Genomic DNA, 22,178 nt, shown 5'->3' on the forward strand with positions numbered 1-22,178 from the left:
AAGTATAAAGAATTAGATTGAAAATTGTAACAGAGGGATATGCAGATGATTCACTGTACAATGTTAGTTTAGATTAAAGATTAATCAGATGAAGGATATAAAGATATAAACATTTTTAGGTTGCTTATTCGTGAAAACATGTATACTGTATGTCACATTTTCCCCAGACCTAGCGTTATATTTAACGAGCAGTCTTGTCTCACCGTTTACATTTAATCTGTAACTATCCAGGAGTATATCTGCTTACAGTGATTTTGTGAACATTTATGACGCTCATCTAAGCAGGCTACCTTCCTGTTATAAAATAATAACCCACAGCACCTCCGTAATCATCACTATGGTTCATTTAAACTAAAGCAAATGTGTCAATATGCTGAGGTTGACTTGTTTATATTGCAACACACTGAATCATATTCATGAATTAGAGAATAGTGCTACAGACTGCTGGAAATGGACAGGAAATGGTTCATTTTGTAAATACAAAATGTTAGTTTGATTTGTTCATTTTACTTTTAGATTAATTCAGAACTGTGAGAGTAGGAGTTAATTGAGTATTATAGGAGCTAATCAAGCACTGGCTCATTTTGCTGTGTATTATTCGAATGTTACATCAGGTTCCTCCTCTGAATGTTGGCTCTTCAGGTCTGGATTTTACTCGAGCCCTGGTGTTAGTGACGCCCTTCACCTGAACGGCTTCATTGTGCCCTCTGTGGGCCTCTTAGGTGGAGTTTGGAGAGTATGTGTAATGAAAGCCCCCTGTGTTTGTGTGTGTGTGTGTGTGTGTGTGTGCACATATGTGTATGTGTGTGTTTGTGTTAATGTTTTTAGATGAATATGAATAAACTGTCAGATATCTGACAGTTTGCGGGGACACGTGGCTCATAAGTAAAACTTTTTGTTCTTGTTGTTTATTTGTTTAATTGTTTCACTAAACTACAGGATTTTACCTAAAAATCCTTTTTCATCATGTGCAGACAGATGTCATTTTTTTATGTCAATAATTATTAAAATTGGGGAAATGCAGCAACAACAACAACAATAATAATAATAATAATAATAATAATAATAATTAATAGTAGCCTAATGGAGAGTCTCTCTCTCCCTCTCTCTCTCTCTCTCTCTGTGTGTGTGTGTGTGTGTGTGTGTGTGTATTCTCGTTTGCGCGCGTGCCTCTCCCTTGTACGTGTAACTTGAGGTGTAGACCCAATTTGACAATCCTATTTCATTGACAATCATGTGCATTTGATAAAAAAAGATTAGACACTGAGATTATTGGACAAAAAAAAGGAAATAAAACCCGACTTGGACTTTGGTCTCGGTTTGGACTTTGTCCTTCAGGAGGCTTTAGAAAGCAGGCAGTGTTGTAAAGGCAGCAGTTTAGTGCGCAGTTGGGAGACATGGGCGTGTGGACTGCACTGAGCGCGCTGCTCTTCATCACACACAGCGGTAAGACTTTACATACTTCACACACATTATTAATCACTCTATACACCCAGTAACCACATATTATCAATCTTATACTTGTTTATCCTAATTAATCAACTCTTATTTATTTACCATCGCCTTTTGCGCATCTTATTGACTTTTTGCCTGATGTGCGTTATATCCAGATGCGCGCGAAAAACTCACGCCATTTTCATCCCGCATGTCTCATCATTCTTACTTCATCCATCTTTCGTATATATTTAAGAAAACTGAAAATACATTTCATTACCAGAGTCATTTGGCTTTTGAAATTAAGGCGGGAAAAGTAAAATAAAAATAAGTAAATAAATAAATAACAATTTATCCCAATCCTATTTATTTAACCAGGCTTGAACTTTATGGTGTCATAATCCATGTTAGAGATGTTGAAACTTTTGAGAGCACTTTACCAGAAATTAACATTACAAAAATGTGTAAACCTTTGGAAGTCCTGAAAACACACCCTTGTAAGTCATAGGTCTGCTAATACAGTATTAGTGTTAGGATATTATTAAAGTGTTGCGTAATTTTTCCATAATCATTCTGATAGCATGGTCCCATTTGAAAAACCTTTCAAGATTAACATGGTACAGATTCAGGCTACACAAACATGACAAGATAAAGCATCAAAAGGAGAAACAAGTATTTAAAGACCTTAAAGTTTCCAGCACAGGCTACTGAAATAAATTATTGACAGCTTATTTTACTAACGTGTGAATATATCACTGCTATACAGTTGTAAATGCCACCCTTGTGTTTGTTTGTTTTTTTTATTTTAATAATGTGTGAAGCCTTGAATAGACACTGGTATAATAGGATATACTGCAATAATCATAAGTCTAATGGCAACAGTACATTTGTATCAGTAAAGAGTTTGAGAAGCTCTGTAGTAGCTTGCACTATAGGCTTTACTGGATGGTTAAATATATACTTATTCAAGGTTAAATATATATTCTCAAAGAAAAAGTAACTAAAGCTTGTCTAAAAAGTGGAAATTTGATGGAATGGGACACATTTTTAGATATGAACATGGCCCTTATAATGATAGCACACAAGATTTTCTGATTCTTAAATAAGTTAAGGTGCACAGTGTGCTCATTGTTACTGTGATTGTAGGACTGCTGGCTTGTGCTAAAGCACCTGTGGTGGTGTGTACAGCAGCCGGCATCGTGTCTTGTTACAGTGAACCAGAAAAAAATAAAATCAGGTTAAAATCACAGTGTTATTTATATATTACATGTGCGTTATATACAAATGATGTGTTAATTTTGTCGCTACCTATCTGGTGGATTCTTTATGATGACCTACATATTCTGTGCAGGCTTTAAAAAAAATGATGCTTTTGTGTTCTTTAGGGTTGTAAAAATGTATTTCATAAAAAATAAATAACCACCTGTGTGGGTGTGGTTGTGTGTGGGTGTGTCTCTAGTGTGTAGCCAAACCAGCATAAGATGGTGCACAATTTCACAACAGGAGCTGGGCAAGTGCAATGCCATGGAAACAGCGTTCAGCAGCGTCGCTATCCGGCCTACACTGCGCTGCGTGGCCGCAACCTCTGTCACAGATTGTGCGCAAAAACTCATGGTAACATCTCCTACATGAAACCTTCACTCTTGATAAAGTATAATTAGCCAGTGCTTTGTCATTCCTCTTCTCATCTTTTTCTCGACCACTTCTGTCAAGCTTATTTTTTTGCTTTGTCAGGAACACTGTAGTAATAAATTTTAACCATGGAAGATGATTCTATCTGGCTTTAACTCATGCCATATCTTGCTTGCTTGATTGTAGATTGTAAGACCACATTACAATACAGGACTATGATAATAAATGGGACATAACCCTTCTAAGATTGACAGTATGATCCGGATATCTCCATTAATAATGCATGGTTCACACAGTGGATCATTTTTTGTTATTGTGTTATGAGAAGTTATGCTTTGATTTAAAAAAAACCTGTTTAAATTGAGAAAGTTAAATACATACATTTGTGCTCTGCCCTAAGGCAAATGAAGTTGATGCATTTTCTACCAGTGCCAAAGACATCTATGAGATTGCAAAGACGGCCACATTCAAAATTGCTGCAGCAGAGTCCAGTTCTGATGGTATGAATTTCATTCTTTCTTTTTAATATTTTTAAAAATATTTTTCAATTCTTGCTCATGAATTCTGCCCACAGGCTGACAACAAACATTTATTAATAAGTTATTTTTGATATGATAAGGATTTATCTTTACTGTCAAATTGCTTTGCATGAAGTGTGCTATCTCTATAGATTATATTGTTCAGCATTAATACAGATGTTACCTCACACTGGCTTAGTGAACTCTCTGACTTGTAGGTGAAGGAACGGTGTATTATGCAGTTGCTGTGGTGAAAAAGACAAATCCACACATTAATATCAACAACTTAAAGGGGAAGAAGTCATGCCACACTGGGATGGGGCGTACAGCTGGGTGGAACATGCCTATTGGCTTTCTGATTGACAGTGGAAGGATGTCTGTTATGGCCTGTAACGTGACTCAAGGTGCACACATCACGTCTCTGAGCACTTTTCCCTGTTTTACTATACATGTTGCTGTTTATGCCTGATAGTTGGAGAACTTTCTTGATACAGTGTTCCAAATATCCAGCTTAGTGAATTACTTAGTTATTAAAATTACAGAACAGAAGAGGATATGTATAAATGAGAAACTACGGGGTTTGTTGTTTGTGTCTAGGGGTTGCAGAATTCTTTAACGCTAGCTGCATTCCTGGAGCGACAGGCCTGGCCCCGTCTCTGTGCCAGCTTTGTGCTGGAGATGTATCTGGAGGGAATAAGTGTGAGCCAAACAACAATGAGAAATACTACTCATATAATGGAGCTTTCAGGTAATTTTTTTTTTCCAAGATTTATATAAATAACACAAATATCAAGTGGGTCAAATGGGTTTTATTGTTATTAATGGACAATAACTACACAGGGCAATAAATACACAGGGCAATAAAACCATACAAGACAATAACAACACAAGACAATATATATTTAGGACAGTAAATATACAATACAATACACATACATGACAAGAATATACTTAGTAACTACCCACAAAGATAAATACTCAAGACAAACAAATTCACAAGACAAGATATACACTGGAAAATAATTACAAAGGACTAAAACAGCACAAAAGACACTCAAATGTAAAAAATACTCAAGCAACAAGCACTCAGGATATTTAATACACAAGACAAAAACACTAAAAAAAAAGACACTAAATAGCCAGGACTACACAGGACAACATATAACCGAGACTGTAAATACACAATACAATAACTACACAGGACAATAAATAATCAGGACAGTAAATACACACAACAGTGCTCACTAACAATACAGAACAACAGAAGAGAATTGGATGAAAGAAACCTGTGCAAACAATTGTCTCTAAACTAGAGACCTCACCTTAACATGCATTTGGGTAGAAAAAAAAGATATAAGATATAAAGATACAAAAAATGATTACTTTAATACTAAATACTTTTAATTCTTTAATACTTTTAACTTTTAATACTTTAAAAATAAGTACTTTAGAGATACTGTTTCCTTATTGGATTTTTTGGTTTCTCCAGGTGCCTTGTTGAGAATGCAGGAGACGTAGCTTTTGTTAAGCACACCACAGTTGGTGACAACACTGATGGTAAGTCCATTTGGTGTAAAGTTGACATTTTATTATCCCTTCCATGTGGATGAGTCTAACACAAGAAAAAAGTTTAGCACATAAAAACACAGGAGAACAACAGGATAAACGTGACACAGAAAAGATCTAGATTGATTTTCCTACTTTCTCTCTTTTCTTTTAGGCAAAGGGGACACATGGACACAGGGTCTCAAGTCTACTGATTTCGACCTGCTCTGCCCAGATGGAAGTCGGAGCCCTGTCTCAGAGTACAGACGATGCCACCTGGCCCGAGTGCCATCCAGAGGCATTGTGGCCCACAGCGACACTGACAGCGCTGTCATATACAACATGCTTAGAGAGGGACTAGTAAGAATATTGAACTTAAATATTATGTGATAAAATGCTTTAGACTACAATGACTACAAAGTTCTTGAATCCATTGTTCAGAAGGTGTTCTCTAATATCAGCTCGAATAGAAGTTCCACCTGTAATTCAATTCACAGCTTTATATTAATGCACTCGTTCTAAGACAATATTGTTTCTATAGTAACGAGTCATTCACAGGGACTTGAATAGCAGATGCTCCACATACTATAAACCAAATCATAAACCAATAAAAGAGGGTTATTTCTGCTTGTTTCTATCCAATTAAAAAAATTTTTGAATTGGTTGCAAAAAGAAAGAGGGAAAAAAGAGGATGATAAGGGAACAACTGTCTGTTGTTGCTAAACAGAAATTAACCTGGAAGTTCCATAACATTAAATAGGACAATAAATGGTTTAAAGTTTTTTTGTTTTTTTTTTCATTGTAATCCTAGACAAATCGCTGTGGTATAAGAGGAATAAAACTCATTCTGAAATGCTGTTATAACGGAGATTATGAAATTCTGTTTGCACATGACATCACCCCGGCACTGATTATTGTTCTTTAATATGACGCCCCATCATGTTTCATTCCATACTTAATGATCATTTTAACACGTGGAATAAGTAGCCAGTATGTAATATTATTCTATTCCAATGTTTTTGCATATGTTGATCTCCAGCATTAAAAACACATTTTTTTTTTTATTTTCCCCTCAGCAAAAGTCTGGCTTTTCCATTTTCTCTTCAGTGGCCTTTCATGGTGAAAACCTGTTGTTCAGTGACAGCTCTACAAAGTTTATCCCTGCTGGAAGCGATGAATACATCCACTGGATAGGAGAAAAATACAATAACATATTGAAAGCTATGGACTGCTCTAGTAGTGGTAAAGTGACCAGATTGATCTTTTAATCCATATTCAAATCAGTCAGATGCAGTGAAGTCGCCAATGATAAATGAACACGGTTTATGTATAAGAAAAAGACTCTGCATCTAAATTGAGACTAGAAAAATCATATTACATATTTATTTGTTTGCTCTAACCATATAATTACAATAGTTTATTGTAATTGCCCTAATACTTCGGCCAAGAGTTTAATTTACATTAAAATGCACATTGTAAAATGAACAGTACATTGTACAGTATAGACAGAGCTGGCTCTTGCTGTTGTTTTGATTTTATAGAACTTGCTTCCACATATACTCGTATAAAAGCACTGCCTTATCTATTGACATTTGTATATTTACTTTTTTTGTTGTTTCTCATACCATATGTTTCAACATGTATGTGCAGAAGGACATATGTTGCAAGTGTGTTGCTCTTATGTATGGTGTGTGTGTGTACTTGTAGATGTTCCTGAGACACTGACCTGGTGTGTGCTGTCTGATGGAGAGCAGCGGAAATGCGAAGACATGGCTCTAGCCTTCAAAAATAAAGGACTCATACCAAACATCCAATGTTTATATGGAACATCTAACGAGGACTGCATGGAGAAAATACAGGTAGAACAATTCAGCTAAGAAACTAAAGGTTCTTATTCACAGATGTTTTCTGAAGGTTTCTAAAGTCTTTCTCTATAGTTTCTAAAGTCTTTCTCTATACACAGTACAAAAAGGCAGATGCCATCACTCTTGATGGAGGCTATATCTACACAGCAGGGAAAACATACGGCCTGGTGCCTGCTGTAGGAGAAAGCTACACAGGTTAGAGCCAGCTTTACAATGTGTCATTGTTTTTATATTAGTGGGTGTAGCATCGTCAATGTCACAACGTTTTCATCAGTGTCCACCTCTGTACTAACCTATTTTTCTTCTAGCAAGCCTCTGGGGCAATTCATATATCACAGTCCTCACACACCACACTCTGTTCTGCCATTTTAGGTGACACTGATGGCAGCAGCTACTACGCTGTGGCTGTATTAAAGAGAAGCAACAATGACATACGGACAGTCAGTGATCTGAGGGGACGAACATCTTGTCACACAGGCTATGGCAGGACTGCTGGCTGGAACATTCCACTAGGCCTGCTCATTGAGAAAGGTCTTATCAGACCACAGAAATGCCAAGCTGCTCAAGGTTAGTAAACAGTGCTTCTCTTTGTATCCCTCCTGCAGTGATTTAGTTCAAGGTCTGTGTTCAACATGCTTTGGTATTTGTATTGTCAGCACCGTTAGTGAATGCATTTGTGTGTATTTCAATGTGATCTTATAATCCATATTGAAAGCTATCAAGTGCAGGGAAATCTCCAATGATAAATGAACACAGTTTATATATATATAAAAAACTCTGCATCTGAAATAAGACTAGAAAAATCATATTATTTATTTATTCAGTTGCTTGCTTGCTTGGGGAAACCCAAATACCCAGCAGTATTTTATATTTATATTAATGAATAGGTTATGAGAATGCATTTCTTAATAGCAATATTTCTGTTATCTCATTTTATTCAAAAACAATTAGGTATCTAACCTTATGTATGTGTGTGTATTATAAGGTGTGTTTGGTTCAGCTTATTTACTGTATTTCTTTTTTCTCTGTAGCTTTTGTGGCTCTTATAACATTTGTAAAACTGCCAGTGCAAGAATCAGTAACGTTTAGCATGTAGAATGTGTTGAAATTGATTTATGTGTTTCTAAAATCGATAAATGTCCTGAGATCAAGCGTGTTTACAGGTCTAATTTCGTGCCAAATTTATGCATGTATAAATATTTACTAGATTTAAGATTTGCTCTTATCCACGGAGTTAGTGAATGAATATCCATGTCCATCATTCCCCCCAGCTGCTGGAGAGTTCTTCAAAGCAAGCTGTGTACCTGGTGCCAATGAGCCTGGATTCCCCAGCAACCTTTGCGCACAGTGCATCGGAGATGCCAGAGGCCAGAACAAATGTGTTAAAGGCCAGGATCTGTATGATGGTTACAATGGAGCTTTCAGGTATCTTAATGAATTACTTACTGTATTTGTAGATTTTTTTTTTTTTGCATTTCGAGCAGTAGAAACATATAAATGACCTCTTGTTGCAGGTGTCTGGTTCAGGGAGGAGGCGAGGTTGCATTTGTGAAGCATTCCACAGTTTTCCAGAATACTGATGGTGAAGAACACTTAACATTTTTGAGTAATCAAAACCTAAATAAATTAGAGGGATGAAGGGTGCTTACTTGGTATGAACATTTTCATTATCAGGTAATGGTACAGATCCTTGGACCCTCAACTTGAACTCGAAAGATTTCCAGCTGCTGTGCTCTCAAGATTCTCGAGCTGATGTCCTTCAGTATAAACAGTGTAACCTTGCCCGTGTCCCGTCCCATGCTGTGATGGTCCATCCTGACACCAACCCTCACATCATCTTTGGCCTTTTGGACAAAGCTCAGGTAGCATTTCTGTAGCCTAAAAGATCAGCATTTTTCTGTTTAATAATAATGTATTATGCTCATGTTTGGCTTTAATATCTTTAGCAATTCTATGGGGTCAACACTAACTCAGACTTCAAGATGTTTGACTCCAGTCGATATGACGGTTCGGACCTGATCTTCAAAGACTCCACAGTAAGCGTAATTGGTGTTGGCGAAAAAAAGAATTATGAGGATTGGCTTGGCAAGAGCTACGTAGAAGCCCTCTTAGCCATGGAGTGCACTTACTCGTCAGCAGGTAAACACATTTCTATTCTCTAAATGAGACATGGGGGACTTTTTTTACATTTATCTAAATGAGGCATGAGTGGAATGGTGGTGCAGTGGCTAGCTTTACTGTCTCACTGCTCCAGGGTCTCTGGTGTGATCCTGAGCTGGGGTTACTGTCTGTGTGGAGTTTTGCATGTTCTCCCTGTTTCCTTTCACCTCATGTTTCCACTTGTTGTTAGAGGGAATGGCTGTGCTAAAATGGCCATAGGTGTGAATGTGATAAATTCCACCTCTTACCTAGTGTTCTCGTGAATGGAGGCTCAGAATTCATCACAACCCTGAATAAATTAATGGTTGACTTTTTTAAATGAATCAGGTCTTCTTTTATTGCATTTCCTAATAATGACATCTGAAGCTATTCAGCTCGTGTTTGGGATGCTTTGCAATGATTTACTTCATTAGACCATTCAGTAACTCTCTCTTTTCTCTTTTCTTGTGTCTGTGTGTGTGTGTGTGTGTGTGTGTGGATTTTTTTTCTGCAGTGGTATCTTCGGCCTCTGTACTACTGGTGACCAGCTTGGCTGTGATCATCTCTCTTTTGGGTGTGTAGCAGGTCCACCAGCTCCCCAAGGCTTCCTCATCTATTTCTTATCTATTTTATTCCGATCGTTCATATCATATTTGTATATATATATATATATATATATATATATATATAATATCTATGCAGGTCTACAGTAGCAAAGCTACTGTAAAATATGTCCACCGATATCTTAATAATACAATGAGCATACACATGGGTATAGTTTTTAATGGTTATTTATCAAAGCCGAATCATCCGGATCAACATTGCTTTTGATGTATAATTTCTTGATACATTTATATGTATACAATATACAGTATCTGTCCTAAATGACATGTTAGATTAGCACACCCTCAACATTTTCTGCACTCTGTTATCCCTACTGCGACATTTCTCTGTTTAATCTCTTTCCAGACTAGTTAACATTTTTCTCCTGGTAGACTTGTGATTGGACATTAGCTTAGAACTTCTGAGCTATCACTGCCTGCTTGGTTTAGTTGATGATTACAACGAGGAATGTCTGTGCTAGTGCAAAGAATTTATTCAGTGTGATTTGTAAAGTAAAAGCTAAAGTAACATAGATTGATTTTATGATACTTGGTTCCCCAAATTTGTCTTGACAGCACTGATTTCCATTTTTACTGTATTTGCTGAATATTTATCAGTGTATACACACGCGCGCACATTTTTTAGTGGTCAGTTACCAGAAGGCAACAGCCATATCAGTGTTGCCTGTTACGTATTTATTGACTTCAGTGTTCTATGAATGTCTCTTTTTTAATTATGTACTCGAAGGCACACGTTCTAGCTGGAGTCTTTAGTCTCTTCTGTGTCGCTGAGTATTCACTGGTGTATTACTTATGAGGAGAAAAAGACTAAATTTATTCATTTATTTTTACCCTGTATTTCTCCCATGTATCAAGATTACATTTCCTTTTGCCTTTTGAGAATCTATACTCAGGATCTTTTATTCAAAAGCAACTACATGTCAACTCCACCAAATAAAGCAACATGTATTATTGTTGGAGGTTCTGCTGCAGGATTGTGTTATTGCTTTATCATTTAATTTTTTATGCTTAATGAGATTAACTCCCACTTTTCTGAATTTCTCACCTTTTCTACCTTTGTGTTTTTCTCATAGTGCACTTAGTATTTGACAAATTACTCCAGATTACTGTTCAAAATTGAATATTGTTAAAATTGAGTTATTGAATATGCATTGTAGACCTGCACTTTTTATTTCACTGATGCAATAATTTTCACAGAGAAACGTATTTTTATAAAATGTTCACCATAACAGTGTATATGTACTGACACACTGATTTCTTGCTTCACTGTATTGCAATTTCTTCAATGAAATGATCAAGATGTAACTAATATTTAGTTGCCAGGCCAGTGAGTCTGCTAAAGTATTATTACATGCTGCCCACATAGGGTTCTTTGTTGTTCTTTTCAATAAACACGCATAGTAAATGTGTTGTCATTTCTTTTTTTGTGATTTGTGTAGTTCTCAGTTTCTAAAATTCAGCTGTGACTTGATCTAAACGCTTTCAAGAAAAGGATTGATGTGTTAAATATGAAGCATGACTGTTTAATAGTCTGTTGCTCAGTGTTTCTTAAAAGGGAGGAAGAGCCTTAGACCCCTAGGTGCTACAAAGGGTACTTTGTGGACAAAGGATATCTTTTTATTAAATGATAGTACTAATATACTTGAAAGTAATTCATTTGATGTAATGAGAAGTACTAATATGTTTACAGTGAATTTAAAAAGTGACTATTGCTGTAGGTGTTTACATAATTAGTGAGATATACTGCAACCCAAGCAAATAGCTTCCTAAAAACAAATGATCAGATACCACTGACAAAAAAACAGTAAATGAGCGGCTAAAAGGAAAAACAAAACCGAAACTAGCCCTCCGGTTAAAATATATAATATGAGAACTGTTTAAAATACGAATGAAAAGTTGGAGAATGAGGCCTAGGTCATGGACAACTTTTATGACTCTGCAGTTGCACAACTCAGCCTTCATGATCACACTAAAGTGTTTTTTTTTGTGTTCTGTCATATCAGCTGTGTCAAAAGATGTCAAAGTTCAGGTATTAGATCCTCTGGCAAAGTTCAAAAGAGAAAAGCAGACATGTGCTAAATGAATATATTACAATAAAGAAATACATTACAGTCAAGGGAAGTGTAAACCACTGAGATCGATTATTAAAAGAAAATGATTAGCTATGGACATTCATTTCCACTCCATGATTTATTGCTCTTCATACCATTTTTGGCATTTTTTTTGTAAATTAAAGTAATGAGAGTAGTCAAGATTTTCATATTTGCATTCATACATTAGCTGAACTCTTTTGTATTTATACTCATGTGTGGTAGTGTGTAATCCCAGCATCTCCATATTTATGGAACTTAAGTTGAGGTGCTGTAAAACTGTCCCCATGTGCTATCAGACATCTTGTACAACCTATCAATGCATGTGAACATCTGGAATTACACGTGGCAGTGTGGAAAACAATTATACTGCCTGTGTTTCTGAATATTACTAACCTTTACACTTTCACAGTGGTGGAGCAAATCTTTATACCTCATGTTAATGCACTTGATTGAAAAAAAAAAACAGGGGAGAAGCATGTTAAGGCAATAAACATAAGCTGGAAAAAGTGCTTTATAACACCGGACTGTTACAATCAGCCACAAAGCAAAAAAGTGGAAATATATATGACAGAGTTACAGACAAAGGTTTAACAATGCCTCATGTATAATAATAGCAATAACTGAGTAATGTGAGTAATGCTAAGGCACAATAGTTTATGTTTCAGTAATTAATGAAAAAGAGCACTATCTTAGATAAACAGACACATGCATTTCTCTTGATATCATGATTTCATTAAATGACACCAAAACATAGAACACAGTAAAGAAATCCTGAGAGCTCCATGTCCCCATATCCAGGTTCAGGTTACTGTCCAGACTGGATTTCCTCCCTGGTCCCAAAAAACATGTTAGTAGGTGGATTGGCTACTCAAAACTGTCCCTAGTTGCGAATGAGTGTGTAAATGTGTGTATGGTGCTCTGTAATAAACTGGTGTCCCATCCAGGGAACACTGACTGGTGTAATGGACTGCTGGCCCATCCAGGGAACACTGAGCTGGTGTAATGGATTGCTGGTCCATCCAGGGAACACTGACTGGTGTAATGGACTGGTGGCCCATCCAGGGAACACTGGACTGGTGTAATGAATTGCTGGCCCATCCAGGGAACACTGGACTGGAGTAAATGTACTGGTACAAACTGAGTCAAGTCAAGGACAATATTCCCAACTTATAGTACCAGTGTTCTACGGGGTATGTATTCATTCACCTTCATATATAAATATACATTGTAATTACCAGATGTTACCACACTGGACATGGGGGGATATGTAAAACTCCACACAGACTACTAAGGCTCAAACATGGACCCTGGAACTGTGAGATGCTACATCCTGCACTACCGATGATTATGATGAGAAGGAAATATTATTTGTGCAACACAAATTATAAATTATTATTTTAAAGTCTTAACAATATTTCTACTGACACACTATTAGCATCACTCTTGGAGTCTTTCCTTATTATATCAAACTCCAGCAGCACTTGTTTTCTGTTTCTCCTGAGAGATATATGAAAAGTAGGGTAAAGATTAATAATAATAAAAAAAAAATCTTTTTACGACATATTAAAATACATTTTGATTCAGAATCCATTCATGGAAGGCATGAACAAATTTTTTATTATATATTTGTTTTTAATATTTTTAACTTTTGTATATTGCTAAATTATTTTTTATTATTTAAAAAAACTTAAACAACACAACTTTACTATAACTATTAACTTTCACAAACATATTATTACAAATATATTATATTATTCCGGTTCTTGTGTCCGCCTTTCTTACATGTTCTTATATGTGCTATAAAATGATGTGAATATCGTCTCTTATTTTATTGAGATGAGAGACTTTTATTATATCTACAGAAGAGTCATTGCAGTTTCTGGCTTCGCAGATGCTGACTTCATACAGTGTGTTGCTTTATAGGTGTGTGTTTTTATTTAGTTGTAAATAAGTAAGTTTGTGTGTGTTTCATGTCTCGGTTTAAGAGAGGAGCGGTAGCTGACCCTCGGGCTGGGTTCAGACAGGACACACCGGAATGTCCAGTCCCGGCTGGACTGCTGAAGACCGCCAGAAAGAGCGGACAACTCAATCTGTCCGGCCGCGGGCTCAGCGAAGGTAAATACACTGTACAGAGAAATAAAATAAATAAATAATCATGACATCATATTGGCAGTTAATATGGAAATGTTTACAAGTTTGCCATCGATCGGCAACGGTCAGTAGCCTATTTTTGGAGCGCTCTGATTGGTCGGTAAAAGTCGTGCACGCGTCACTTAACCGTCAAATCGCGTGAGGGGTTTTTGTAGTGTATGGCGCGAGAGTGTCAGTGTTCGTTTAAATGTTGATCTGGTGATATTAAAACTAATATTAATAATAACTGGAGTTAATGTAATTGATATAAGGACAATAAAGCAGAGGGCTTGGTATGATATGTTGGGCGTGTGCTGTCTGGTGTCACTGATAAATATAACCGTCATCTCAGAAAACTGTCAGAGATGTTGATGGTCATTTCCTGGTTTTCTGTCTTTCTAACAGACAGGGAATTTATTAAAAAAAATAATTAATTCATCCATCCATCCATCCAAACACCCACCCATCCACCCATCTATCCATCCATCCATCCATCCATCCATCTATTCACAGACCAAAATGACCCATCCATCCATCCATCCATCCATCCATCTATCTATTCACAGACCAAAACGACCCATCCGCCCATCCATCCATCCATCCATCGACCAAAACGACCCATTCATCCATCCATCCATCTATTCACAGACCAAAACGACCCATCCGCCCATCCATCCATCCATCCATCCATCTATTCATAGACCAAAACGACCCATTCATCCATCCATCCATCCATCCATCCATCCATCCATCTATTCACAGACCAAAACGACCCATCCGCCCATCCATCCATCCACCCATCTATTCACAGACCAATACGACCCATCCACCCATCTATTCACAGACCAAAACAACCCATCCATCCATCTCTTCAGAGACCAAAACAACCCACCCACCCATCCATCCATCTATTCATCTATCCATCCATCCACCCATCTATCTATCCACCCATCAATCTATGCCTGTCTGTCAATCAATCAATCAATTAGTCAATCAATCAGTCAATCAATAAGTGCTTCATCCTGCTCAGTTTCAGTGAGTACAGAGCATTTTAAAGCAATCTGAGTCACATTACAATGTACAAGAAAAGGAGAAATATCTTAATATCTTAATGAAATAACTTTCATTAATGTCTAAAAACTTCTCATTATTATGGTATGTGTCTAGCTGGCTGAATATAGTTCCTCTTGATTTAAGTTCCTCAGAGTGTGTGGAGGATAAATGTGGACCCTCCAGAAGAAGCTAAGCAGAATCTGTCCTTCAGTGCATCAGAGCGATGGTGGGAGCAAACTGATCTCACCAAACTCCTGCTCTCCTCCAACAAACTCCAGACAATCTCAGAGGACATCAAACTCCTGCCTGCACTAGTGGTTTTAGATGTGAGTTGAACAGTAGACCGTGTGTTTTTACCTGAGCTAGGTGTATGTGAAGGGAACGGGCATTAAAGAGTTGTGAAATCGTATTTTCTAGATTCATGACAATCAGCTCACTTCACTGCCAGCGGCTATTGGCGAGCTGGAACAGTTACAGAAACTCATCCTGAGGTATGTTTATTGAGGATGTTTTGTGAAGCTTGTATTTTTTTAAATATCTTTTTAATGATAGCTGTTCTGTTCAGTCATAATAAGTTGGCAGAGCTACCGACGGAGCTGTGGAGCCTGACAAACCTGCGATGTCTCCATCTGCAGCAGAACCTGCTGGAACAGCTGCCTACAGACTTGGGCCAGTTGTGCCACTTAGAGGATCTTGTGAGTATTAAAACTTTTCACAGTAATTAAAAACTAGGATTTTGAAAATTCGAGTATAGGATCTATAGCAGGGGATAATGACGTGCACAAAGCCATATATAAAGTTAAACATTTTTGGATAATATGAGACAATCCAAAGAGACAAATTAAAAAGAAAAAATAAAGTACAGCCACAATAGTTAAAAATGGTACAAGTATTAAATTTAGTGACTGATATTTTCCTTTTCCTCTGATTACTGTGTTTTTGCTTCAATCAAATTCGCTTGAGTAAAATAATGGATAATTTAAAGATGGTGATATATTTGGTCCAATAATTAATAACATATCATTTGCGCTACACATACTAGCAGCATAGCTTATAGTATAATTATAGTTTTACTATACAGTATCATTGTTTAATTATTAGTATAATTATTCAACTTTGAATACTAGTTGATTTCCAGAATGTCTGAAACTATTAATTACATAAAAGTAAAATATTTTCGGTTATATTTAGATTATTTATTATTTTTTTATTATTAGATCTGACAAATTGTCTTTTTGATTGTTGTTTTATTAATCACTGATTAATTCATTACTCAGTGTATCTGTGTATCATTTCAGCACATATCTGATAGTAAATAATATTCTCAGGAAAAAATAAGATTTCTTCTTATGGATTTCTGTCATACTCTGTGCTTGAGTTTTTACTGACTTTCCAAATTTCCTCTTAAATTAAAGGATGTCTCCAGCAACAAATTAATGGCTATACCAGACAGCCTGGCAGACCTCAGCAACCTTGTAAAACTGAATCTGTCCTTCAACAATCTGAAGAGCCTGCCGCCTGCAATCAGCGGAATGAAGAGTAAGCGTCAGATTGTTCCTGGTTTAGCTGATGTTTTGTGGGAAAACATTTCGTAAGCCTTTTCCTTCTGTAGATTTGAGAATGCTGGACTGCTCTCGGAATCAGTTGGAGAGTGTGCCTCCTGTCCTGGCACAGATGGCGTCTCTCGAGCAGCTGTACTTGAGGCACAACAAACTGCGCTTTCTCCCAGAGCTCCCCTCCTGCAAAACACTCAAGGTATTTCAGCAGCATGGATTAAAGCTGTTTTCTTTCTAGTGGTTTGAAGAGGTTATTAACCATACACAACATAAAGGCTTGTCTGAATCATTTTAATAAAATGAAGTTAAATTGTCAAAGCACCAATCTTAATATTTCTAAAATGATCAAGAGCATATGAACCAATTAAACGAAACTGATGCCTTTATGTGTCATTAATATTTGGATTATTTATCTGCTTTTCTGTAGGAGCTTCACTGTGGGAATAATCAGATTGAGGTATTGGAGGCAGATCATCTAAAACACTTGAGCGCTCTGAGCGTTTTAGAGTTGAGAGATAACAAAGTGAAGATTCTTCCTGAGGAAATAACTCTGCTGCAGGGCCTGGAGCGCCTGGATCTTACTAACAATGACCTTAGCAGGTGTCCCCTTTTCTGTACATACATTTATCTCAACTTAAAGAGCAAACTGACTTTAATTAGAATGGAGCAGGAGAAAATGAATAGAATGAATAGAATAGGTGGCTTAGTGGTTAGCACGTTTGCCTCACACCTCCAGCGTTCTGGGTTCGAGTCTCACTCTTGCTTACTATGTGTGTGGAGTTTGCGTGTTCTCCCCATGCTTTGTGGGTTTCCCCTGGGTGCTTCGTTTTCCTCCCACAGTCCAAAGACATGCTCTAAATTGCCCGTAGTGTGTGATTGCATGAGTGAATGAGCGTGTGTGTGCCCTGCTATGGGTCCGTCCAGGGTGTATCCTGTATCCTTGATGCCTGATGACACCTGAGAGAAAAAAAGATTAATATACATATAGACTGTGTCTGAAACTATTTGCTTTTCACTATATAGTGTAATATTTGTAGATGTAACATTTCAGAATGTCTGCCATTTTGTAGTGTCGTCCTAAAACACAATGCAGGACATCCAGTGATAAACCCAGGCAGTGCACCCATAATGCATTGTGTTGTTTGGCAGGATTTACATGCACCTTTACTGAGGAAGATGGATATATATAGGATAAGTTCTCCTAAGAATCTCACTAATGTAAGGAGAGGATTAATGATGCTGTGAAGACATTTCTACAGTCACATATTTTTGTTTAATAGTCTTGATTAGGTTATTGACCCTATTTTTTGTGGAGAGTGAGAGTGAAAGTTGTCCGTGTTTATGTGACAGAAACACGATCACAGTGATAAGCTACAAAATTATTGCAGTGTGCGAAGAGTTCTATCTGAGACCAGAATCATTATTCGCTTCAGTGTAATCCAGGGAGGAAAATATCTGCAGCTTTGAGAGTAAAAAATAGTAGGTGATAGTAAAATAGTAGTTGTTTTCTGTCTATATAACGATTTTCTCTTCTCATTTGTGTGGTGCAGTGTGCCCTGTGGTCTTGGAACTTTGCCTAAGCTGAAGTCTCTGGCTCTAGAGGGCAATCCTCTGAGGACCATCCGCAGAGATATTCTGACTGTGAGCCATCAGCATATTTCAGCTCCATCCTTTAGAGCTTTATCCTTGTCTTTGGAAATAGTCTTAAACCTAAATTCTGGTGATGTTTCTGGTGGTGAAATACCAAATGCCATGTTTTCACTGTTTTTCAGAAAGGCACCAGTGAACTCCTGAAATATCTTCGAAGTCGAATACAAGGTACAAAATACAGTCCACTTGACATGATACACATGAGGAGAACTAGGCACAGTTTTGTTCAGAGCGTTTTTTTGTCATGTTGTATGATATACAGAGCAACCTGACGGGAACGCCAAAGAGGAGCCAAAGACAGCGATGACTCTCCCAAGCCAGGCCAAGATTAATGTGCATGCCATCAAAACACTGAAGACCTTAGACTACAGGTGAACCGATCTTATCATCTCATCCTATTGTTGTTACTCAGCCTTGAATATTAACATCATGCTCTTTAGTAATGACTTAAGTGGGAATGAAGGTACCTGAATCCGTCGTTTTTTAATCTGATTGGTCAGAAGGTGTTAAAGGTTAATGTTGTGTAACAGCTGCTGAAATATCTCCTAGCTGTAATTAATGCCACAGGTTTATACTGTATTAAAGTGTTTGTTCTATTGTTGTTCTACATTATCACTTTTGTATTGGGTTTTGTATTGTACAGGGACTTGTACAAGGACAGACGCTCCTCATAATCAAAGAGTAATAATAAACAGATTTTAAAATGTGTTTGTTAGTTAACAAAGAGATATATATGCCATTGACATTGTGTCTTGGACCAACACACTATTAAGCAGGTGGTCATATATAAAACTACATTTTTTCTTCCTCTGTTCACACCTACAACTATTTTTTGTATGAGTTCATGTGCTCTGTGTAGAAAGCGTGTGAATCTTTAGAAAGTAAATAAAATAGTTTTGGCATGGTTAGTTATATTTGCTTAGTAGAGTAGAGGTGTCAAAGGTGGTGCTTATCAGTATCCTGTGCATTTTCCCAGAAGACCACAGATGTTCTTCATACTAATTATTGTGACTTTAGTAACATTTTTCCTTTTTATAACACTTAGTGAAAAGCAAGATGCCTCCATACCTGACGAGGTGTTTGATGCAGTCAGTAACAGTCCTGTTGTCAACATAAACTTCAGCAAAAACCAGCTGACCGCTGTACCACCCAGGTAAATAGGGACAGCGATTATTAGTTAACAGAATAGAGAACAATTTGGAGACAACAGCTGGCTGTGCATATTTGTATAATAAAAGTTTCTTCATTCTGCAGGATTGTGGAGCTGAGAGACACTCTAGCAGACATCAATCTGGGATTTAATAAGCTTTCTACCATTCCTCTTGAATTTTCCAAGCTACAGCAGCTTGTACACATAGACTTCAGGTAAATACTGTGATCACGCTGCTCTGAAAGCACTTGAATCAGGATATAATGCTGCCACAGCTGGAACTAATGAGAACGAACTGCACTCATTTCACCAATGTAATTGGATTTCTCCCTAGAAATAATCTGCTGACATCACTTCCAGTGGAGCTGGAAGCTCTCACCAAGCTGCGAGGCATCATACTGTCATTTAATAAGTAAGTATTAAAAATGTTTAAATGTTCCTCATTTGGCATATTCCTGATCCTTTTGCTCGAAACACACCTGATGAACAACTAGTCCATTTCCAAACAGTTTTGTCACTGAATCCTATTCATATGCTTTATCCTTCTTAGATTTAAGTGTTTTCCAGACGTGTTGTACCGCATCTTGACCCTAGAGACAATTTTAATAAGCAACAATCAAGTTGGAGCCATCGACCCTGTGCGGCTTAAGCTGCTGGACAGGTTGTCCACACTGGACCTGCAGAACAATGACATCATGCAGGTGCCACCAGAACTGGGTAACTGTACCAGCCTGAGGTACGGCAAACATCAGTACAGCTTCCCACAATGCACAGCATAGAATTCATGAATGTGATAGGTTTCTCATAGTTCTCAGACTTGTAAATGTAAATGAAGAATGTAAAAAGAATGTAAAAATGGTCTTTTAGTCCTTTGTACTTAGTTCAAGGTGCACAGGCTGCTTTGCTTTACTTTGATTTCCTGGTACTTACGTCATTTGAATTTCAGTGGAAAGGGAAGAAAGACAGCAAATCAGATTTAAGCAAATCAAGTAATTGCATAGGGGCATTTAATAAAGATTTAAAATCTTTCTTTTTTTGCTTGCTGGTCAGCAGAATCATCAGATGTTCCATAAGTATATGAAATATTTTTTGAATACAGACAACACTGGGGAACTGAAGATCTATAAGCAAGTTATAACCTCCACTATGTACTTTACAGATTAATAGTAGGTGGTATATTTTTATTTGTGTCTTTCAGGAAGAATATGCTAATGCAGTAACTTCAATAAACCTTGAAATTAAATGGAAAACTAACACATGCATAAAGAAAAGTATATGCTGTGCGATAGTGTGTGTGAAATATTACCAGGTTCATTCACATATTTTCCTTACAATATTATTTTTCCATTACAGCAAATGATTCAAGGCAAACGAAGCACACATACTCCCCTGTAAGCTTAGTAAAACTTTTAGCCTGCATTCTTGAAATCTCCTGCTAGGAGAGATATATCTTGAGGCCAAAGATTGGCTCCTTAGCTGTTCTTATATTGAATGTTGTGATGGCGGCACCTAGTGTTCAGTCCAGGGACTCCCTTTTCTGTTAACTTTAAAAGTTGGCTAAACATACGATGAGATTTCAATCGATTCTGTAGCTGTAGGTTTAATGCTCCTTTGGCTAATTCACTTTTTCTGGCTTACACTTTGCAACGGGGGAATTGTTGCTATTGAATTAGGAACATTTTTTCCTGCCCAAATCGCTGGAATGGAATGACAGTGTAGCTCAACACATTTCTGGCTTAATAACAGATACCCTTAATATAAGCATTCAGTATATAGATGAGCTCAATTTTGCTGAACAGTAAAAACAACAACAAAAAAACAACATTGGGTTCCTACCTGTGCGATGTATGAAGCTCTGTGTAATATTGTGTTCGTTTTATTTCCCTCCATTTCAGGGCTCTGATGCTGGATGGGAATCCTTTCCGTAACCCTAGAGCTGCGATTGTGGCTAAAGGAACAGATGCGATTCTTGAGTATCTACGAAGTCGCATTCCTACATGAATCTAATGTCTTACTGGGCTGAGCTACTCCCACTGCCAAATAATGAAAGTGCTATCAGACTAATACTGCAGACAAGACACAGCAGTTCTGTGCCATAAATCTGGGTTTTATGTAAATCTCCTAAAGTCTCATGGCCTTAATGGGAAAGTTCCAAAAAATCACATGATATTTGTTTAAAGCTCTGCAGTGATCTAGCACACACTCTCATTCTGTCTCTCACCATCTTTCTTATGACCACCTTGTACTTGCTGACCAACTTTACAATAAACAACATGGCAAATGCATTCATTTTTATTCTTAGCCTGTCTAGCATGTGGACCATATGGCATGATTAAAGAATGTTTTGCTATATTACATTTTAACTTACAGTTCCAGTTGGACATGAATATTTTTTATTCATTTATATTATTATTTTTGTTTGTAGTCCTTCGGCTGTTCCCAGTCGCCACACCGGATTATCTGAGCGGCACGTTTTGATTTTGGCGCAGGTTTTTATCTCGGATGCCTTTCCTGATGCAACCCTCCCAGTTTATCAGGGCTTGGGACTGACACTGACAGCTAAACCCCTCAGTGTCTGGGTTGATTCCCTGCCTAGGATCTTTTGGCCAATAAAATGTATTATATAAAAATACTTTAAATCAGATTTCCAAATATTTATTGTGCAATTTATTATTGTATCCTGAAAACCAACATTTTTATTAAATTGACCATTTGCACTAGTAACTGTATTTCGGTGTAAATTGTTCAATATGAAACATTGTAAAGCCATTCAAGGGCTTTTTAATTTCA

At 37.1% G+C, this 22,178-nt stretch overlaps 2 protein-coding genes across 2 annotated transcripts; both read left to right on the plus strand.

The window, feature by feature from the left end:
• Positions 1–1,147: 1,147 nt before the first annotated feature.
• meltf (melanotransferrin) lies at positions 1,148–11,161 on the plus strand. Its single transcript, XM_058401970.1, has 16 exons — positions 1,148–1,446; positions 2,894–3,048; positions 3,467–3,566; positions 3,803–3,988; positions 4,182–4,332; positions 5,074–5,141; positions 5,305–5,489; positions 6,206–6,371; positions 6,837–6,988; positions 7,093–7,189; positions 7,367–7,561; positions 8,266–8,419; positions 8,509–8,576; positions 8,669–8,856; positions 8,941–9,133; positions 9,648–11,161. Exons 1-16 carry the CDS (start codon positions 1,398–1,400, stop codon positions 9,713–9,715), a joined length of 2,175 nt encoding a protein of 724 aa, XP_058257953.1. The 5' UTR covers positions 1,148–1,397; the 3' UTR covers positions 9,716–11,161.
• A 2,550-nt stretch (positions 11,162–13,711) lies between these two features.
• Positions 13,712–22,117, plus strand: lrrc40 (leucine rich repeat containing 40). Its single transcript, XM_058401971.1, has 15 exons — positions 13,712–13,964; positions 15,177–15,358; positions 15,450–15,523; positions 15,598–15,727; positions 16,448–16,571; positions 16,645–16,787; positions 17,016–17,188; positions 18,139–18,229; positions 18,361–18,406; positions 18,501–18,609; positions 19,284–19,391; positions 19,493–19,603; positions 19,723–19,800; positions 19,939–20,124; positions 21,284–22,117. The coding sequence occupies exons 1-15, from the start codon at positions 13,820–13,822 to the stop codon at positions 21,387–21,389; spliced, it is 1,806 nt and encodes a 601-aa protein (XP_058257954.1). The 5' UTR covers positions 13,712–13,819; the 3' UTR covers positions 21,390–22,117.
• The last annotated feature ends 61 nt before the right edge of the window (positions 22,118–22,178 follow it).

This window comes from Hemibagrus wyckioides, linkage group LG11 (assembly GCF_019097595.1).
Source record: "Hemibagrus wyckioides isolate EC202008001 linkage group LG11, SWU_Hwy_1.0, whole genome shotgun sequence".
In the NCBI taxonomy this organism is placed as follows: Eukaryota; Metazoa; Chordata; class Actinopteri; order Siluriformes; family Bagridae; genus Hemibagrus; species Hemibagrus wyckioides.